This window comes from Mastigoproctus giganteus, chromosome 9 (genome assembly GCF_048544385.1).
Source record: "Mastigoproctus giganteus isolate SK-2022 chromosome 9, ASM4854438v1, whole genome shotgun sequence".
In the NCBI taxonomy this organism is placed as follows: domain Eukaryota; kingdom Metazoa; phylum Arthropoda; class Arachnida; order Uropygi; family Thelyphonidae; genus Mastigoproctus; species Mastigoproctus giganteus.
The window spans coordinates 113,760,783-113,783,689 of NC_143583.1; the positions used below are offsets into that span (position 1 = coordinate 113,760,783).

Sequence of the window (22,907 nt, forward strand, 5' to 3'; positions counted from 1 at the left end):
GTATGCAGATGGGAGGTGGTAGTTGGCTAACCAGGTTGTCTAAGTCTTGATATGAATAGGTTTTATTTGGGAGATATAATAATAATACAACCATCACTACAATACTAGAAATGATATGGACTGCAAATGCTTCTAATGATGTTTTCAATGGAATTTTCTTGCTTGGCATTTGAGAATTAGTTATAACAGCCATACTTTCTGAAGTATTAAATGCTCCTTTCTTTTCTATGTATTGTATAATGTTTTTATTGACATGTGAGTCTGAGATGTTAGATTAGTTCCTTGTAGTTATTACCCACACAACTTTACTTGGTTAAGAGATCTCATATATAATCTACGTTGCTGTGAAAACATCTAGTTTCATTGAAGGATGGTCCATAAGTAAGAAAAATATATTCTGAATGACTACTAATATAAATATGTATAATTTAATAAAAATAGTTTATATATATATATATATATATTTATTTTTCTTTTAGAATAATACAGGAAACCTATATTACCTTATATTATATAAAATAATACGAGAACATAGGAAAAGTGCCAATGAACCGTACAATGAAGGAGATGGTCAAGATTGTCGAGTGTTATGCAAAATATGAAAATACTACAGAAGTTGCCAGTTCAAGTAATGTTTTGGACATAAACCACTCACAACAAAAACTATAAAGTATGTTGTAAAGAAGTTTGCCAAAGTTGGAACAGTCCGCAACTTATCAAAACCTGGTAGACCTTATATCTCAAATACCTCTACCAATGTGGAACTTAAAATACAAGATTTATCATCCCATATTGTGACAACGTTTGACTCAGAAGATTGTAATTTGCCAAATGGTTTTGGCCATGAGTGTTATGAACCTAGTATCTCTGATAATGTTTTAGCCACATTTAAACTAAATGAAACTGTTAATTGCATAACTGTGTTTATTACTTTCTTAAAAAGCCCCATTTATTCTTTTAACAAGGATTTAAATGCTCCTAACTTGGCAGGCTGGGCTTAAATTTGAACAGATGTTCTCAGCCCTATTGAAAGAACCATGACAGGAGAAAGTCATTGAGACTGCTAAAAGACAAAATCATTCCATTAATGTAGTTAAAAAATCTTTGTTTTATAACTCAAACGTTAGGTTATGATTAACTCAATTTAAGTTAATATTAATTGTTCTGTTCATTACAGTATATACATGTGTATGTACACACTCAAGGGGTAATTGAAAAGTTTATTTCCCATCATAAGAAGAGTGAAGCAATCTGGAAATGAATAAACCATACTAGAGTAAAAAATATATATTTTTTTATATACTCTGATACAGTTCCAAGTGGTAGAGAAGTGGTTACAACTTAGTTGTAACTGCATGTTTTTTTATTACACACACACACACACACACACACACACACACACACATGGTTATTCATCTTTTGTGGGAGCATATCAGCTCAATCTTGTGATGCACATATTTGCATCACAAGACTGAGCTACCCTAGGACCACATTGGCCCTAATGTATTCAACCTACTCATCTTAAAGAGCTGTACACTCAATACAGTGTCCTCTTATCTTTTCTAGATCTGCTATATAGAATTTGCCATCTTGATCCTTTAACCATTCAACTACAAGAACAACATTAACTGTCCCAAAGTGTTGTCCTTTCAATTGTTTCATCTGTGCAGGAAGCAGGCAATAATCTGAAGGGTCAATAGATGCTTTATTTTATTTTTAAAATTTTTTTGGTCAATGCAGCAAAAGCCTGGGCTTCCTCATACTATATGGCTAATATTAATATCTGTAGAATAAGGTGGGGACAGCAATAATTCATATAATCATGGAGACAATCAACAGTTTTTCTATATGGTTACCTAAGCTGTGTAACTTAAAATCACTGTCATGCAAGAAGATCTCTCTGGAAGGTTTCCTACAATTTGTCTCTTAATTCCTCATAAAATTTCAATAACAAGGAAAAATAATTATTCACCCATAATGGATTTCTGCCTTTGAAGGTAATCAATGAATAACACACCCTCCTCACCACTTGTCTAAAAATACTCATAAAACTGATGCAACTTGGTAGCTAGTGGGTGAAACTGCCTTTTGAAATTTCTTGTGGAGAGATGATATTTCGTGATGACATACCTGGATTGTCCGCATAATAATAACAGCTCTTCATATTACTTCCAAATATATTTGGAATATATACACATAAATGACTGCAATTTAACATTACTGTGTTTGTTCTTTTCAAATACCCCTCATATAAATAAAATAGTGGAGATTGGTCAGTTGCCCAATCCTCCCCTCATAATTACCTTTTTCTCCCTTTCTATCTGTTCTTGAATTTTCTCTGCCTTTTTTGCATATCGCAACTTGTCACTAGATTCAAAACTAAAAGGTTCTGGAGCAGTAAACTTATTTTCTTTTTTTATTGTAAAGGGCACATCAAAGTGAGGTGCAGGTCTGGCTTTGCTGATTAACTGAGACAATTTATTTTCTTTGCATTCCTAAAAATAGAATTGAAGAGGAGAATAACTAAAATGTTTGCTCTATATATGATGCAATAAAACAATGTAGTAATATAAACAAAGATCAATAAGTAGTAATATAAACAAAGATCAATAAGTAGTAATATAAACAAAGATCAGTAAGAGGAGCAATCAAAAAAGTTTGGGGACTGAACTAATATTTAGGAGAAGAACCTTTGCAGCAAATTGGATGGATCTCCTAAGCAGTCTCTACGACACTGTATACTGATTCCAATGTTTCTGCAACTTCTGAAAACATTCCTAATAGGTTTCTTTCGGAATTACTCACAGTACCTCAGGTGTTGCAAATCTGTGACCTTTGGAGGAGGCAGGAATCACAGGGAGCTAAATCCAGTGAGTGCAGCAGGTGGGGGAAACATCTGTTGCACTTCAATAAAAATAGGCACCAAATATGCAGGGGGAGGCTATCGCATTGCAAGTTCCATTTTCCTCCCTGAGCCCACTTTTACAGTCATTTACTACAAACAGCATTGTGTAATTGCCCCTCACATTTGGCACTTTCCATTCAAGAGTTTCTTGTGAAACAGTTTGTTATCATGGTTCCTCATCTACAGCCCTCACTGAATTTGGCTCTCTCTGATCCCCCCCCACCAAGCTTAAAGCCCTCTTGAAACATCACAGATCCAAATCCAAAAGAAGCTATCAAGAATGCTTTCAGAAGTTGCATAAGCATGGGAATTGGTATCTACAGCATCAAGGATACAACTTTGAAGGAGACTGATCCAAATAGAATGTTTTATAGTAATGAAACAATACCTTCTATCTGATGTTCACAAAGTCAGGCAAGGCTGACTGTAGATAAAGATAATTCAAGCATTTTTCTATCTAGATCAGTCACTGAACATGTGACAATTCTAAAACTTGCTATCACACTGCAATTTCAAGATACAAATTTAGTCTCCAAACTTTTTGGTCATGTCTTGCACGATACTATTAAAATTATTCCTACTATTAGACAAAGCTTTGGGAAAAATAATAAAGTGACAAAGTCTATGTTTTAAAAACTCCACTTACCTTTATATAAAATCAAAGCACTAGCTGTTGTACTTTCCAGATAGAAATAAATAAAATACCTGTGATCCTGATATGAAAATTAGAATATAAAATACAAGCTCTAAAACGGTGTTCGCAGGCCGGCTGCTAGTTAGTACACCGGACCGAACCTACTGGTAACTCTCTAGGAGGCTTCCGGATCAGCTAGTATATAATCTTGCTACCTCTACTCTGCCAGATAGTGACTGGAGGGAGTCCAAGTAGTGTGTGTGTGCGGGGAGCATTGTCGAGGCCACGTTATGTCAAGGATCTGGGTATATACTTACCACATGTACGCCATATCCAAAAATTTCATTACTTCATACAGCATGTCCCACCCACTTTTTCTTACTATTGAATACACCATGAATTGTCAAACTAATGGAGCAAGCTTATCTGCGAAAAGACCTAAATCTCCCAAACACTTCCTAATTCATTTCACAAATATACATGGTCTCAATTCTAATCTCAATGATGTCCATTTCCACTTGCAGTCTGCCAAACCCCATGTATATTTTCTGACAGAACCTCAGTTATCGGTTGATTCTACTACTGCTCATCTCAGATGCCCAAATTATTCGCTGTACGATTCCTTTCGCCTCAAAGGTAGTACTTGTGCATATGTCCGTTCTGATATTCCCTGTCAGAGACTTGGCAATTTGGAATCTCCTCTCTTTGATCTTCTCTGGCTTAAAATCTCTCTACCTCATTGTGTCAAATTCATCTGTTGTCTCCACCGTTCTCCCAACTCCACTAATCACTTGGAGCTCTTTGACTTACTCTCTTTGCAACTTGACTTTCTCCATTTCAACTTTCCTAACAGTGAGGTAATTTTCCTTGGTGATTTTAATGTTCACAACTCCAGCTGGCTTCCGTTTTCTAGTCACACCGACCCAGCAGGTCAAGATGCTGAGGCTTTTGCAATTACTAATGACACAGCACAGATTGTTCATTTACCTACAAGAATACCGGACAATCCTAATCATACAGCCAATACGCTTGATCTTTTTCTCACAAACATCCCTTCTAAGTACACGGTCGAAGTGAGAGGTCCTTTAGGCACTTCAGATCACAACTTGGTGATTGTCTCTTCTCCAATGGAACCTTTATCTCATGGCTATTCCCAACCTCGTGTTGTTTGGCATTACAAGAATGCAAAATGGGATGACCTGCAAGACTTCTTTTCTTCTTTTCCTTGGTCGGATTACTGTTTCAAAACTTCTGATGTCAACGTTTGCTCAGATCGTGTCAGTGAAATTATTCTTGCAGGAATGGAATCCTTTATCCCACACTCCACTTTAAAATCTCGTCCTTTATCTAAACCTTGGTTTTCCAATAAATGTGCTAAGGCTGTCCAAGAGAAGAATGTTGCATATCGTAATTGGCTTGTTTATAATTCTTCAGTTTGATTTTCTGCTTACACCAAAGCTCGCAACAATTGTAAAGCAGTTATTAATCAGTCTAAACTTGAGTTTGAACAGGCTAAGAGTAGAAAACTTGCTTCTTGCCCTAATGGTAGCCGAACATTCTGGTCTCTTGCCAAAGCTATTGGCCGCAACTTTTGCCCATCTCTGCTCCCACCTCTGTGCAAACCAGATGGTTCTGTTGTCACTTCAGCCAAGGATAAAGCTGACCTGCTAGCATTCCATTTTTCTTCCAGCTCATGTATTAATGATCTTGGTAAAACACCTCCCACCATTCTCAACACGCTCCATTCAATGCCTCCTGTGGTCTTCCGTCAAAAGGATGTCAGAAGGATTTTGAAAAATCTTGATGCTAAGAAAGCTCCAGGTCCTGATGATATTTCTCCCCTTGTTCTCAAAACCTGTGCTCCTATTCTTTTCTGCCTTTTTTCACTTTCTTATTCCAAAGGTGTTTTTCCTTCTGCTTGGAAATTTGCTCATATCCAGCCAGTTCCTAAAAAGGGTGACAAATCCCTCCCATCCAATTATTGTCCCATTGCAATTACTTCTACTCTTTCTAAAGTAATGGAGAAATCAATTAACCGCCAACTCTTCAACTATCTAGAAACCTTCTGTCTGTTCAACGATCGCCAGTATGGATTCCGTCAGTGTCGATCCACTGGGGATATTCTGGCTTATGTTACCCATTTATGGACTAATTCAATGGAAAGGTTCGGTGAGACACAAGTAGTTGCTCTTGATATCTCAAAGGCTTTTGAGATGTTAAAGGTCTTCTAAACAAGCTTCCATCTTATGGTTTGCCAACTGTTTTTAGTAATTGGTTATACAGTTTTCTCTGTGATCGCTCACTGAGGGTGATGGTAGATGGCTCTCTGTCTTCTAACTTCTTCACTAATGCCAGTGTCCTCCAAGGTTCAGTTCTTTCCCCCACTCTTTTCCTCTTGTATATCAATGACCTTCCATTGACTGGAAATCCTATCCATAGTTTTGCCGATGATAGTACATTGCATTCAACTTTCTATTTTGAGAAACCTTGTCCTGCTCAATCAGCTTCAACTTCTCGAAAATCTGCTACCAATTCCTTAAATGCCGATCTTCAGGTAATTCTCCAGCGGGGCAAAGACAACTTAGTTGATTTCAACCCTTCTAAAACTCAGTCTTGTCTTATATCTCGCAAAAAGGATTCTTCTGCTCCTATGCTTATCTTTAGTGACACTCCGATTTATAGGCAAAATGATATATTTCTTTTGGGGATATTTTGCTTTACTTTTCTTCCAAACAGCTGCTCACTCTGTATAAATCGCAAATCCGCCCTGCCATGGAATATTGTTCCCACATCTGGGGTGGTGCTCCCAAAACCTTTCTCAGACTTCTTGATTCCGTTCAGAAGAGGGCGATTAGGTTGGTTAATGATTCATCTCTGACAGAGTCTCTCCACTCGCTTTCTCATAGATGCACTGTTTCTGCTGCATGCCTCTTCTACAGATACTTCCATGGGCACTGTTCTTCTGAATTGGTTTCTATAAATCCCGCTCTCTCTTTCAAAACAGTCCGAACACGTGCCACCACCAGCCAACATCCATTTACTGTCCAACTTCAAACCCACAGAACCAACTTTTCATCTTCCTCATTTATTCATTCAACTGCCATTTTCTGGAACAACCTTCCTTCATACATATTTCCTGAAAATTACAATCTACAGAAGTTCAAGTCCAATGTTAACAAATATCTTCTTTCGTCTTCTCAACCTACAACCCAAGCACAGTACTAAGTACTATAGGTTCTAATACCTCTCGTGTTTGGGGTTCACATAAAAAAAAAAAAAAAACAGATTAGAATAACCTTCAGAGTGCCAGTTGGTTTAGTAGGCTCAATGTTAAGATAACTGGTTGTGTTTAATGAGTAATTGATCTCAGCTAGCGAGGCTGCCATTATTTAACTATTAGCACTTTTTTACCTTATTATTTTTTTTTCAGAAGGAAAGATAGCAGTTGTAGTAGATGAAGTTACCCAAAAATTGACGAATGGCCAGGTCAATGTTGAGTAGGCCAAATATAGGAGCAAAGGAGCAGGGTATCCTATGTGTGTTCAACAAGAGGTGTCATGTGCCGAGCAAAGGCACTAGCAGTGAATGCTGACAGTCATTCAGGTATTCAAGTTAAGCGCTAGAATGTCTCACAGTACTAGAAGGTCCCAAGTAAAGTGCATACTCAAGTTTGGTAGGTTAGCTCTTTCCACAATTTTCAAGTCCTGTTTGGAAGTCCGTTGCCTGGTCTTAGTAAGAGTATGGTCATAATTAATGGAGCATTCTATCTATGGTTGATCAGTTTGGGATAGGTGAGAGCAATGGTGGATGGTGCAGTTGGTTATTGTTCCCAATGAAGGCATTGACATTTGTAATTGCATCTGGAGATGTAGAAGAGTGCTGTTAGTCTGTTTATAAACAGTTATACACAGATATGACTGTTCTTGCACTGCTTCTATTGGGACAGGCAGCAGCTTGAAAAGCAAGATGTTGTGAGTTACAAGGACTGCTGAGGAACCAGATGGAACAAGCAAACACATGGGCAGTGTTAGGGTTCATGTACCAGTACCAGTTTAGGTTAGGAAGGGTTCATGTACCAATACTAGTTAAGGTTAGGTAGGGTTCATGTACCAGTAAAAACTAGTACATGAACAAATAAACAAATTTGATGAATTTTATATATTGGTTGTCATCAAACACAAACATTGTAGGGATACCAGAAACATGGTGTCACTCAGACATCAAGGATGCTGAATTTGAATATGGGGTTGCAAAGTTTGTTGTTGTTTGTTGGCGCTTTACAATGCAAGGGCAACATGGCCGTAATGCACCAGGGATGCAAAGAAAGGACAAGAAGAGAAGGAAGGATTTATGCTCCTAGTTAAGTACACAGGCTAAGGCAGTGCTCCCAGTAGATATGAGTGGTTGTGTAATGTTGAGTCAAATGTTTGATGTGAAATAAGCACTGTGAAAACAAAGATGAGAATAGGACTGTGTTATAGGCCTAACAACTGTGCTAACTATAATGAAAGAATGGAGTGGAGCAGTAAATCAGAATGTCTTATAATGGGGGATTTTAACTAGAACTTTTAAGGTGATCAACAATGTAGCAGCAAGATGACTTCCATGGATTTAATGGATTAAGAATCTACAGATAACAGAACCACCAGACGGCAGTGATTACATTATATTCACATGGCATTCACTTAAAGATGTAAGTACTGTCAAGGGCTTTTACAAAAGCTCTCTTGCTTTTGTAATGGTGGCTAAAATGGCCTCAGACAGTTTTTAAATTTTATTCAGTGGGATAAACAGATGATGTTACAAACAGTGAATTCTAAATGGGAAGCATTCAGGAAGTAATTAGCAGCTACTAGGCTTTTTATACCAAGTAAGACGCTGTTAGATATAAATGGATGTATATTAACTGATGAGACTAGTGGCAGAGCATAAATACATGGGATGCATATAATTTATCAGAGGATATTATAAATCTATGGTAGGTATAAACTAATCAAGTATCAAGTCACAAAGGGGGATTAGACAAACTAAGACAGATTATGAGAAATCTCTGACAAAGAATGCAAAGAAAAGTAGCAGACTTCTTAATTTCTGCAAACACTAAAAGGAAAGAGAAGAATCACAATGGTCTGGTAGATACGAATGGTATAACTGTTAATGACCCTGCATGGGTTGCTGACCAACTGAATAGATATTCTGCATCTATGTTCACACAAATTTTTTTTAGGGTGGAGATGCCAGATATATACAGTAGATTTCGAAATAACCACAACGTCCAATTGTTGTGGAAGTTTATAGCTTAAATAAATTCAAGGCAGAACTAGACAAACATTTGGAACGAATGGATCAGTGAAATGGGAAGTTTTTTTTTTTTTTTTTTTTGGCTGATGCTGTATAAGCTTGCTGTCTTACATCATATATTTCTTGCACCTCTACTAATGCTAATGATAAAAGTTAAATGCTGTTTCTGGTACTAATATAATTTTAGATGAAGAATGGCAAAAATTTAAGAGAACTTTAGTAGAAATTGCAGTGTAACACAGCCTTCTAGGTCAGCTTGGAGTGCTATCAGTGATATATAGGAAATTTGTCAGCAGGGAAAAGGAAGTTATCTTCTATTGTATAAGAAAATGGTTAGGCTGCATCTTTAGTACTGCATATAACTCAGGAAGGCTCACTTTAGGAAATATGTGGATATATTGGAATTGGTGCAATGAAGAACAACAGATTAGTCAGGCACAAATGGTACTCTTACCAGGAAAGCCTTAAAACCGGAGCATCTCTAGATACCTGTAAGGAGAACTGATTAAAGTTTTTTTTAATGACTTTAAATGGATCAAGTAAACTAAATGCTAATAGTGTACTTGTTCTTTCTCAGATGACATACACACAGTGGAACCAATTTAAATTAGAAAAGAATGGTTGCAGGATAGATATTTGGAAATTTTTTATGGCAACTGACCGTTGAAATAAACTTCAGAAAAGATTAAACAAATTATTACAAAAGATGAGGTGAGGTGGGCAGTTTTTTTGTTTTTTTTTTTTGCAGGTGCTGTATTATGCTTTCTTCCTTTCATAAGTTGTCACTACTAATGCTAAATTCAAAATATTAAACTGGGAGTGAAATAAATTAAATAAAAAATACATTTTTGTAAAATAAATTAATAAATCCTTACTGGAATACACTACCATTCAAAAACTATCCAGCCATCACTGCTTTTGTAGCCCATTGGGCATTTCTGGATAAACAAATGATTCAAACTTCTAATATAAGGAAGTCCTACAAGTCACACAAGTTAGTTGTTCTTGTCATGGTACTCATGGACATGATTGTTGACAAGCTTACATCATCTAAAGTCACCCATTGGTGACTTTAGATGATGTAAGCTATTAGATGATGTAAATTGTCTATCAACACACAGGCAGACTGCAGCACATGACCAGATAGAACTTGCAAGGGTAGTATGACAACCTTGCCACACATCCCTGCAAGGCATCAACAGGAGTTGAAGTCTGTATAAACACACTACATATGGAACTCCAAGGCCCCAGGTTTCATGGTAGAATGGTGGTGCAAAGCCAAACATGTCCAACCACAATTAGTGGTCTTACCTTGCACAGTGTAATGAATGCTGTAATTGGTCCATGGAGCAGTAGAAAGTAGTTCTTTGGAATGATTAATCTGATTGCACATTATTCTGATCATATGGACAAGTGTGAAGGATGACTAGGAAATCTGCTGGCAGAGTGCATATGTGCCAACAATGAAATTCAGACATGGGGAGTTGTGACAAAGTTCTTTCTCATACCTATACATGATATCTCTGCTTGGCAACCCAAAGGTCGCGAGTTCGAATCCCGCCTTGGGCTTGGATCAGAGTAGTGCCTTAAATATAATTTTATTTGAAGAACTAGTTCTCATTCAATAGTGAATGAGAACTAGTTCTTCATTCACTATTGAATATTGTTCGGTGAAAAACTAGAAGTTTTGCACCAAACAAATCTTTGTCTGGTTTTTCTTAAGCTGGATTTAAGACATATTGGCTACTCATGCCCAATATCAGTTTGTAAGTTCGCAGTGGATTTTTGCTTTATGATGGGATCACAATATAATCAAATCACCTTAAATATGCACTTTACAATGCCTGGACCACGTGGATCAATGGACTGATAGCAGCATTTGTAACACCTTAGCCATGTATATGGAGAGAAGGTGCCTTGATATTTATGCTTTCTTTGGTTGAAGTGACTGTGGCCAACTGGGCTAGCCGAGTGGGTAAAATGCCTGCCTGGCAACCCAAAGGTTGCGAGTTCGAATCACGCCTTGGGCTTGGATCAGAGTAGTGCAAAAACCTTGGGAGGTGCATTATGGCCACAGAAGCCGATGCGCCAACAACTAACAAAAAAAAAAAAAAAAAAAGTGACTGTGTGCTGTGCTTACATTATAAATGTATTGTGGAATTATTTGACAATTTTTGAACTGAATTTGTGTTTCATAATTACAACATTGTGTAAACTGAGAATCATGGCCTCTAAACAATGCAGTAAGAAGAAAATTTCCCTTCAAATTAAAAAGAAATAGTGAAAAAACATGAAGATAGTGCTAAAATTATGTAGTGTACATGAATATGGTTTCTCCCAATACACATTTCTACCACAATTAAACAAAAAGAAATCTTTAAGAAAGTTAAAGTGATGAATCCAATACAGTTCAAAAAGGCAGTGAACTGATTGTAGAAATGGAAAGGCTTTTGTTACTTTGGATAAAAAGAAAAACAGGTGAAGGGTGATACAATATCTGGATATTATATTTGCAAAAATGCAAAGCAGATTTTTGATGATTTAAAGGCTAAAACATCCTCAATTAGTAACACATGGTATGATGACTTTAAAGCCACCAAACATTGGTTCAACTGAGGCTGCCAGTGCTAATCAAGAAGCAGCTGAAGCCTTTAAGGTGGAGTTTCAAGAGCTTGTTGAGAAGGAGGGTTACTTCTCCAACAATTCTTTAATGTAGATGAACCAGGTCTTTTCTGGAAAAGAATGCCCAGGCAAACATATATCACAAAGGAAGAAGCCTCTGCCTGGGTATATGAATGGGCTGTTGATTGTGTTTCCTTCAGTCAAGAGCTATCTGGAGAAGAACAAACTATATAAGCTTATGAAAGAGAGGCTCACTCTGTTGTTGGGCACCAACACCTCTGGAGATTTTGTTTAAGCCAATGTTAGTTTACCACTAAGAAACTCCAAGAGTGTTTAAATGACAGATGATAGTCAAAATCAGGTTAGGTTGATGTTTTAGACTGTGTAAAACTCATTATGAATTCTTGGAATGATGCTTCTGTTTGGCACATCAATGCAGCCTGGAAAAACCTGTGGCCTTCAGTCAGCCATGAAGGATTTCAGGCTGAAAATGTTGTAGAACAGAAAATCGTTATTCTGATGAGTCATTGGATCTGGAGATTGATGCAGAGGATGTGTATTTAATCAAGGATCATGAAAGGGAGTTGACAACAGAGGAGCTTCAGAAATTAGAGGAGATAAGGGTACATGACAGTGGTAAGGAGGAATATGATCCTGTAGCAACATATCAAGAAATTAAGAAGTTTGCTATGTGGGACATTGTGAAAAGAACAGTAAAAAAACACCCACGCATTGAAACTACTGAACTGATGATCTCCACAAAAAAGAACCAAAAACAAATGACTCTGGATGATGTTTTTCACCATAAGTAGCAAGAGGGAGCAATCAGAAAGTACAGTACATCACATCCTGTAGATTGTCCTGACATCTTGATGGAAGGAGATCCTCCTTCAAAGCAGTAAGCTGTTAATCCATCATTGATTTTTCAGAAACAGTCTAAGTTAAATGTTAATCTATTGTTGTTTTTTTAATGTTTATAACCAGATTTTTTCATTTGAAACATTTTGGTTTAAAAAAAGGAAGTAAAAAAGTGACTTCCACAGCATTTTTTTTTTTTGGTTTTCATCTTTTTTTTTTTTTTTTTTTGTAATGTTTAAGTATTTATTTATTTGATATTTTATATGATATTTATCATATAAAATATCAAATAAATAGATATTTATATTTACAATGGAAATAGATATTTATATGACTAATATTTATTTCCATTGTAAAAATCACCTTTTAGAGAGAGAAATAGCTTAGTTATATGGTTAATGAAAATTCCAACTTCCTAGGTTTTGAAACGAATTACCAAAAAACAATGTATTATATTTCCACTATATGATGGGATCTCTGAATGGATTATTACTGTAAAGCAGAGATCCACTGTACATTGTTATTTTCGGCAATAAATAAATTAGAAAATGAAAAATAACATAATTGAAAATATTTAAATATCTGCATATTTGAAAAATAACAAACTTGATTAAAAATCTGAAGAAAACTAAACTTATTGGAACAATTGACAGGTATGCTTATGATTATGCTAGTACCTTTGGTGGTTGTATGCAAATCCATGAATGCTCATGCCTACTTTAACATTTTGGACAATTCTAAAATTTCTCCAATGTTTAATTATTTAATTCATAGTCTGCTACTCTGGGTATGTAGGTTGTACAACATGTTTGTTCATCTCTCTGCACTTAACCTCCAGTAGATAGATTCTCACAAAATTTTATACTTGGCTCTTTCAGAAAGAGCCAAGTTGAACCACCTCAAATTTCATTACAATCTGACAAATAGAAACCTGGTAATTATTATTACTCCCCCAACACATACATATCACATAGGCTAATCTATATCCTATATATTGTAGCAGAAGCCCTAGATATGTATTGCCATGCTCTGACCTCTGGCTAGAGAAACAAATGGGCTGTATAGAAGATGTGCACAAAAGTCCTCTGTTTAAGTAGCATGCATATGAAAGAGCTTTTTTTTTATCAGTTTAATAAATATATAATCATAAATTATTACTATTTGCTTATTACATTAATCTCAATCAATATGCTGGAAGTCAAAACTGTGTTCCTCAAACCTGCACATCAGGTGCCCGATGGCTGGGCACATTGTTCGGGAAAAAGTGTAACATAGCAGGGTGCACACAGTCAGCAAGCAGTTGACGATAGCAGAGACCAGTGATACATTGTTCCACATGCACCAGGGGGTCCAAGTTCCTGCCAGTGAAACATGCCCCACACCATACAACCACCTCCACTTTTGATACCATGCATGATGGACGAAGAGCCTCATGTTGTTGATGCCAAATCCATACACAACCATCCAAGATGTGGAGTAAATAACATTACTCATCTTATCAGCACACCTTCTTTCAGTCTTCTAATGTCAAACTTGCATGCTCTTTGCACCAGGCGAGTCATTTATGCTGATGAACCTAGGTCAGGAGAGGATCCCGTAGGGGTCGTCTGCTGGTATAGCCCATATGTGCGAGTGTGCGATGCATGTCATGGCAGATATTGTTCTGGGTTGGCCCATGTATTGGGTAGTCAACTCTTCAACAGTGCTGCACCTGTTCGCCTGTATGAGTCGTCAAACCTGGTGCTCACCTCTAAAATCAACCTTTTGCCGAACTTTGCAGTTTTGCCATTGGGTCATTGTTTGACCATTTTGACGCCAGTCATGGTACACTAACAATAGTGGCTCTCGAACACCCTACCAATTCAGTCGTTTGGGAAATTGAGGCACCAGCTCGTCAAGCTCCCACAATCTGTCCTTTATCAAAGTCTGATAAATCCTACCTTTTACCCATCATGCTTGAAATTTTACTACCTACTGAACCACTGACACCTTATCTATGCTACGTAGGTTGACTAACTGTGCCCTCTCATACCTCACATGGCCAACGGGTCGCATTCAGTTTTCATAGGGCTGGTCACAATTCAGTGATCACTCAGTGTATATGCAATATATTATAATATATAATACATCAAGAATAAACATATAAAATAAAATAAATGTAAGCTCAGAGCAGTTATTTTATTTTACAATAAAAGTTTTTTTTTTCCATTCAGAAAAGTATTTTCTTATTTCAAATAATAAAACTTGTGTTTACTGTGCCCTTTAACATGCAAGCACGCACATGCACACATTAACAATAAATGCATGAATGAGTTAATTTGGATCAGTGGCTGTGGATTAGCTTTGCTTTTTTAGCCGCAGACAGAATTCATTCTTCTTCAATGACATTTATTGGATAACTTCAGTTTTCATCTGGATCAGACAATTTGGATTCTTACTCACATGATGTTCTTATAAGGAGTTTGTTTCTCCATTCTTGCCAACAACAAAAAAATCCAAGAAATATAATATCACAGATGTTTGCTGTTAGTGCCTTTAACTCTTGAAGATTATCTTGCACAGCTCCTAGCTGGTCTAAATTTCTGTGATAAAAACTATCTACTTAATGTATGCATACCCACAAGCTTTTGTCAATTACTATAAGAGCCAGCATGTTGGCTCTTACAGTAATATGACAAAGGTCACGTTACAATAAGAGCCAGTATGCTGGCTCTCATTGTAAGAAGACAATTTCTGCACAGTCTGAAATACAGGCAGTCCTTGCTTTACGAGTTTTCTCCCTCAAGTACCAACAAATTCAAAAATATGAACATTAATTGCAAAAAATAAATGTTAAACATTCATAAATACCCCATTCCAAACCATGTGCATAGCTATACAACACAGTGTACCCCGCTTTACGATATTAATCAGTTCCAGAGACACCATCATATTAAAATATCGTAATGTGAACTCAATAAAACATTGTATTTTTGCTAATTCGTTTCAAGATCTCAGAAGTTGAAATTTTCGCAGTATAACTAAGCTATTTATCTCTCTGAAATGTCATTTGTAAGGTCACGAGCGTGACCTGAAGGCCATATAAAGGGTCGTGAGCGTGGTTTCTAGATTGTATTAGTTACCAATTCAAATCATTAAAATGCACTACACTTTCATTTTTATCATATGTTCCCGTTATAAGAATCAATTTTAAACGCCTTTGCGATATTTTTCTAAAGCACATTTCTGGAGGTCAGGACCATAAGACAATAAAAACAATTTGCACTTTCCGGTTTATTGGGCTTTTCTGTTACTCCAAGCAATTAAAACGGATAGTAAACTGGATCTTCTTGCATTTGTGAAAATACTGATAGCTGGAATTGTGTGGTTTTTTTATGTTATTATGGTGAAATGTGTTTCCCCTTTACTGAAATCTTCCATTGTATAAAAAGCATAAATAAATTTTCAGAATCTTCTCTTCATTCCTTTTATTTTAAGCTTCATAAACTTGTTACTCCACACGAATCGTGTTAGTTGCAATTTGTGTATGCGCCGAAAATGCTTATGCATGCAATCGTGAAATTTATAATTAAAAGAGAGGAAACAAACGCCTCTTTGAAACATTTCTGAAGAAGACGACTCCTTGTGCAACAAACCAACGAGTGCCGAGCCAACAATGAGTGATCAACGAGTGTGCATTTAGTTGATGATGATGAAGAATAAACATTCTTTAAAATTTGTAAGTCATAAATAATTTCTCCATTATTATAATTTGCTTGATTTTACAGGCTATGTTTTCATTTCTTTCAATAAGTCAATCATTGTTTAAACAAACTAATTAGCTAACTAATTTCATTGTTGAGAACGTAACCTCTCTTTTGGGAAAATAGAATGGGAAATAAATTCCTGCTTTACGAGTGCATTCTACGAATGAATTAACTCGTAAAGTCGAGAACTACCTGTAATGTAATCAAGATATTTAATAGTGCATTGGCACATTTGAGCATTCAACTTTTATCCAGTAATCCCTTGCCATTCATGAAGGTTACATGCTGAAAAAAACTCTTGCCAAGCAAATTCACAAATGGGAAGATTAAGATTTTATAGGGAAAGTGTAAAGTGTTTTAATTGTCTGATGGCATCGCAGGTTTCTTCCATCTCCGCTTTGTGTACACTTTCCCCATAACCTATTTTACCCATAAAATCTTAATCTTCCCATCTGGAAATTTGCTTGGCAAGAGTTGTCAGGCATGTAACCTTCATGAATGGCAAGGGATTACTGGATAAAAGTTGAATGCTCAAATGTGCCATTCATGAAGGTTATATGCCTGAAAACACTTGTCAAGCAAATTTGCAAATGGGAAGATTAATAAGATTTTATGAACTGAGATCATAAGTGACCCTATGGAAACCCTTATAAATGTTATTTTCCTCAACTAAATTAAAATAACACAGATAAAACAAAATTAACCTAAATGGCATTCACTGATGAGGAGGAAAGAGGATTCTTCTGACACTATCTTCACAACACCGAAGATCAGTAACTTCATTTAACTGCATATTGTCAAGTCCTTCACCAAATAAATGTTTGGCAGATGTAAGAATTAGACTAACTTTTTTAACTGCCAGACAGAAGCCTCTGAAATATGACACTCATTGAATTTCTCCCATTAAAGGATGGATTGTTTGAGTACATCTACCAATTATTGTCAAAGCATATTCAATGGTGTATTCTTTCCTATGTGTCTTAATGAAACGTCAGTGTAAATTTCAATAAGGTTTGCAATATGCATAAACGTGTTGGGTGTAATAGCTTCAATCACACCCTCACTCTTGGGCTGAAGTATTAGCAGTGCAACTGGGTGGAAGGAAGATGACTTTGGTGTCAGGGTGAGCAAGACGTAATACTTCTGAGTAACTAGAAGCACTGTCAAGAATCAGCAATACTTTGAAAGTCCAGTGTCGTGAAACAAAATGGAGCATATACACCAATTCTGTCAAGAGCAATGGCCGAACAAGTCTACCTTGCCAATATTCAAGGGTCAAGAGTAATAAACTCACTCATGGCAAGAGACTACTACAGTTTTAAACTTCACTTCATGATTTGGGGGGGGGGAAAGAGAGAGAGAGAGAGAGAGAGAGAGAGAGAGAGAGAGAGAGAGAGAGAGAGAGAGAGAGAGAGAGAGAGATTCAGTAATCACTAACTTGGTTGGAAATATCATGTTTCTTCCAAGCCTCAGCTCTTTGCTTTAAAGCCAGTGGAGGTGAAACAGGTGTTGTTGGCAACTTTGGACTGCATTTTTTAATACCCTGGAAGTAAGCAATAAAACATGAACTACTCCTATTCACAATTCATTTAAAATATAAACATTTTCAGAAAAATACATGCATTAAGTGAAATTTCGATAAAAATAACATTCCATGGTATGTTACAAAAGTATTTAAGACACATTCTACATAACAAATTACAATTAGCTTTTTATACAGGAAAAGAAGTTTTAATCTCTCCCAACTCATCCAACTACTAAAATCTTGAGGAAAAAACTGAACCAGACATTTAGTAGCTGATTGTGTTATAACTTGTTCAAAACAACAATAAACTAAATGTAATATGATAACAAAAGACATTATGTGGTAGGTGAATTCTTAGAAAAATAATTCAAAAATGCTTTTCTGTGCAATAAAAAAATGTGTTACTGTGTAGTTAACAAAAAAAAAAAAAAGAGGATGCTCTTCACCTGTCAGGTTAATCCTTTGCCAGCCCAATGGCAGAATCTCATAGCTGGATTCAGATATGTTACCAAATTAACTATTTTTTTTTTTTCATCATTTGAAGCGTTTTTAAATTATTTCTCCAAACAAAATTTAATAACTACTAGATAATACATTCCAGAAATAAATTTTTTTTCCAGGCTTGTTCTAAAGCTATTGTTACACCTTTCTTGCATTCTTATCTTACTTTCAAAATAAATTAATTTATAATTACTATTTAATTACAGCCCTCATATATTCATGCTACCGGTTTTTGTGATAACTGTTAATTCTGATATTGACTTAGTTCTGCTAATTCCACTTTTTGCTGTTTAACATAATGAAGCTGGTATACTTTGAAGCAAATCTATGGCAAGCTAAACTGAATGATTTTTTTTTTTTTTTTTTTGTTGAGTCCATAGAATACCACAGTTTCATCTGATATAAAATACCGTATTTCCCCATGTATAAGACGCACCTTTTTTCGAAAAATTTGGGGTCTAAAAACTGGGTGCGTCTTATACAGTGGTTGTAGATTTTTTTTTTACTTGCATTTCCCGATTTTTCGCGCTTGTTGTCTTTGCGCTCATTGTTTCACACTTGTTACTGGTATATTAGGTTACGTTTTGCCACGTTCTGCCCAGAAAAGATTTTCGTACAGTGCTGAATTCAAGTTAAGTGATCCAGTTTGCAAAAGTGAATGGAAATCGTGCTGCTGAATGTAAGTTTGGTCCTCCTCCAACTGAGAAAACAATCCAAGACTGGCTACAGGAAGAAGAAACCCTACTGAAAACGCCACGGCAGAAAAAGGCCATTAGAGGCAAGTCAGCAAAATGGCCTGATTTAGAGAGGGAATTGAAGATATGAATCGAGGAGCAAAGGGCAATTAGAATTCCTGTGTCCACAAAGATGGTTCAGCATGAGGCAAGAAGAATTGCTGATTTCAAAGGAGGACACAATTGGTGCTTCAGGTTCATGAAACGGAATGGACTAAGCATGCGTACATGCACCAGACTTGCCCAAAAAATGCCTGAAAGCTATGAGCAGAAGGTCCTTGAATTTCATCGTTTTGTCATTCAATGTCAAAAGACACATCAGTTTGAGTTGGGACAGATTGCAAATATGGACAAAGTCCCCCTTCGATTTGATGCCCCCAAGTAACAGAAATGAAAACTGTAACTGTGAAGATAAGTGGACATGAAAAGAGCCATTATACAGTTGTTCTAGCTTGTTGTGCCGACAGAACCAAGCTGCCTCCTATGCTGATTTTCAAACGCAAAACAATGCCAAAAGAAGACATTCCTCGAGGAGTGATTGTCCACGTTCATGACAAGGGTTGGATGGATCAGGATGGGATGAAGATCTGGTTTGAGAAAAGTTTGGAGCAGGGGACCAGGTGGGCTCTTAAGCAAACCTGCCCTATTGGTGCTTGATCAGTTCAGGGCACACATAACAAAAAATAAAAAGAAGATTGCTTCAGAGCAAAAAAACAAAACTTGCTGTCATACCTACAGACTTTACATCCCAGCTCCAACCACTTGATGTCAGCATTAACAAACCCTTCAAAGCTGCCATGAGAGATGAATAGAACCAATGGATGAAGTCTTCTGGGGACAATTTGACACCAGCAGGAAGAGTGAAGAAACCAACTATAGGAGAAGTTTGTACCTGGACGAAATGATCCTGGGATAATATCAAGATTGAGATTGTTGTCAAGTCATTTAGGAAGTGTGGCATTTCAAATGCCATAGATGGAACTGAGGACTAGGCAATATATGAAGACAGTGATTTGTCATCAGACACAGATGAGGCCAAGCTAATGGATGGGTTGACAGTGATGAGTTGTATGAATTTTACGATGAATAAAACTTGAGTTCAATAACTTTATGTAATACATTTTTTTTCAAATTTCGGGCCCCAAAATTAAGGTGCGTCTTATACATGGGGAAATATGGTACATCAGGAGGTCAAAAACCAGCATTTTCCAAGATCAATAACCTTGGGCTTATCAAGCTTTCTCTTAGTGTGTAAGATTTTATTTTAGATTATTGCAGAAGGAACATGGAAGGAAATTATTGTAGAAATCATGGTCTGATTTTTTTTTGATATTGTAGAAAAGATTGAGGTATAGAATAGTTCTACTCTCAAGTGACATGAGTTTAAAATAGCAGCAAAGTTGTCTGTAGTAATGTCTGTGATAAAGCATTGGTCTTTTAAAATACCTAAAGTATTTAAGAAACCTCCTCTATACCTTTCAATTTGATTATTAGGTTAACACTAAACACTAAATCCAGGAGGCAAATTCAAGCTTAGGTAGCCCTAATTCTTTGAATAGCAAAACAGCAAATTAAGGATCATTTTAAATGAATATTTTTTGATAAATTCTGTTTGCTTCAGTTCCTGGTTGACTATATTTGTCACATGTTTTTCAAAGCTGCAATTACTGCTAAAAATTGGGCTTAAGATTCTTTGTGTTTTTAGGCATTTTTGATGTCTTGTTGGCAGCCTTGTTTTGATATCTTGTTGTAGTTGAATGCAAAAATGTTTCCCTCACTTAGTACAGTATACATTGTTATATAGTTAATACTTCTCACCATTTTAGAAACTTCTTGCATATCCTGTTTCAGACTTTCCTGAAATCAAGTTTGCAGCACACACTTTCTGTAACATATAGAATTTCCAGTAATTGCTTTCATTAGATTAAGCTAAAAAGAAGGATGACAAATGAAAGCTGTTTGCATGTAGAAATTCAAAACAAAATGTGTGCTCATGAATAAATATACTATGCAATATATCGTCAATTAATATTTAGTAAAAAAATATACAATACCATTAATGATTTTAATCATTCAGAATAGCACTGGGCAAAATCAGGCATCCTAATGGATTATATACAAAGTTGTTACAAAATTGACAAGATAAAAGGGGGGGGGGGGGGGAGTAACGGTGAAGGAATTTAATCTAATGTTAACAATACTAAAAAATGTAGTGCTGTTATTACTCAGCCAATAGTTCCATTTAGTCACTGTTCTTGCCCTTGATCAATTTCAATCATTGAAATTGATCAATTATTAATCATTCAATTAGCCATCACTATTCAAAAGAGACAGGAAGTGTTGCCAGAGACTTTGACAAAACAAAACAAGGTGACAAATTTAAATTTCAAAAATATAAAAAACAGCCTCTATGTATATTTTCAAATTAAATGGTTAACTGATTGTGACCCTGCAGTAGAAAACAGAATTTTCTACACGAAGGACGATTCAATTAACTTAATAAAACTGCAACTGATGTCAAATTTTGGATTCAGTCTGGAATGCTATTCTCAAGACAAGCCAAAAAAAAAAAAAAAAAGGTAAAATTGGGAAAACAGTGAATAACACAATTTAAAATAATTCTAAAATTTTTAATTAATAACATATTGCTTTTAAAAGTCTTTTAATCTTCTAACTCACCAGACAACCATGATCTTTATTACAACATTATTCACAAAATTTGTCAAGGTGCAAAAAGATGCATCTGGATGTCCAATGATGAAATGTCAGATGCTTGTGGCTGTTTCATCGACTGATTATTGGATGAATATTTTGGTTGTTATATTGCTCATTTAATATGTGGGAAACCAGATGCAGAACTTAAGTCACAGTTGCTTGCTTGTGAGGTTCTTTAAAATATGGTTCACATCACAGTAGCAAGATTTGTGAATGATTGTTTGCAGTTATTATGGCTAGACCAAGAATTCATTGTGAAAGAGAAAGACAGACATTTCCACCCACGGTGAAAAGTCTGCATATCTCTTACTGAGCTGCTCCATATACAATAAAAGCAGCTTCTGCATTACAGGTTTCTTATCAAAACCATATCCATATTATTTGCTTAGTCTACAGCTTACATAGGTTTGTATAAAAAATATTTCAGTAAAAGCCCCTGTATACTAGCTATATATAGAGGTATGCAATGTGACCAACTTTCTTCTAAAGAGCCTATTTTCACAAAGCGGGAAGCATCATTATGTGCAGCACTGTTTTATGGCAAAAATTTTGATGCTATAAAAAAAGTGAATGCTTTGGATACTTCAACTACGTCCTGCCAAAGTAAAAAAATTATCTTTCTTTGTTTAGAAAAGATTTTCTGTTCATCCATATTCATTTTGCTTGGTTACCAAATTTTGTTGCAGACATTTTAATGTCTTAGTTTTTTTCTGTTAGTCAAACTATGCAACTCTTTTTATGTCATTTTTGCTTCGATGTTTGTTGTCATCATACACAAATTCATACAAGACCATATGAACTCTATTGACTTTGACATCTGAATGTGGATATATTGTATTAATTACCATACTGTTTTATTGCTACTTGTAAATATATTGCCTGTTTGATTTTATTAGGAAGACTCCAATGATATCTTTGTTGAAAAATACACTGTTGTCAATCACATGCATGCAAGTCTAACAGTAATGAACATGTACTATGACACTTTCAGTCATGTGATTGTTGAAATGAAACATAAGAAAGATACCTGGGGTAGATGGGATCTATCCAGTTATATTAAAGGAGAGGGCAAAGGAAGTAAGCAAACCTTTAGCCATAATTATGAAAGCTTCCTTGGACTAAGGGGAGGTCCCCATGGACCGAAGATGTGCAAATGTGTCCTCAATTCACAAAACGAGTGGGGGGGATCAAAGGGTGACATGAGTAATTACATACCTGTTAGTTTAACTTCTGTTCTGGGGAAAATAATGGAGTCATTGGTTAAAGAAGCATTGCAGGATCATTTAGACAAGACTGCAGTAATACTTCAGACAGCATGTGTTTGTTAAGGGGAAGTCGTGTCTGACCAGTTTGATTGGATACTATG

At 36.0% G+C, this 22,907-nt stretch overlaps 1 protein-coding gene across 1 annotated transcript in view; it reads right to left on the reverse strand.

The window, feature by feature from the left end:
* LOC150080654 (targeting protein for Xklp2-A-like) overlaps positions 1–22,907 on the reverse strand; it is a 231,563-nt gene that overhangs the window by 55,656 nt on the left and 153,000 nt on the right. Inside the window, exons 10-11 of the mRNA XM_090380773.1 lie at positions 17,505–17,609; positions 2,304–2,495 (exon numbers count right to left, since the gene is read on the reverse strand). Coding sequence (XP_090236899.1) covers positions 2,304–2,495; positions 17,505–17,609 — 297 coding nt within the window. The remainder of the gene's footprint in view (positions 1–2,303; positions 2,496–17,504; positions 17,610–22,907) is intronic.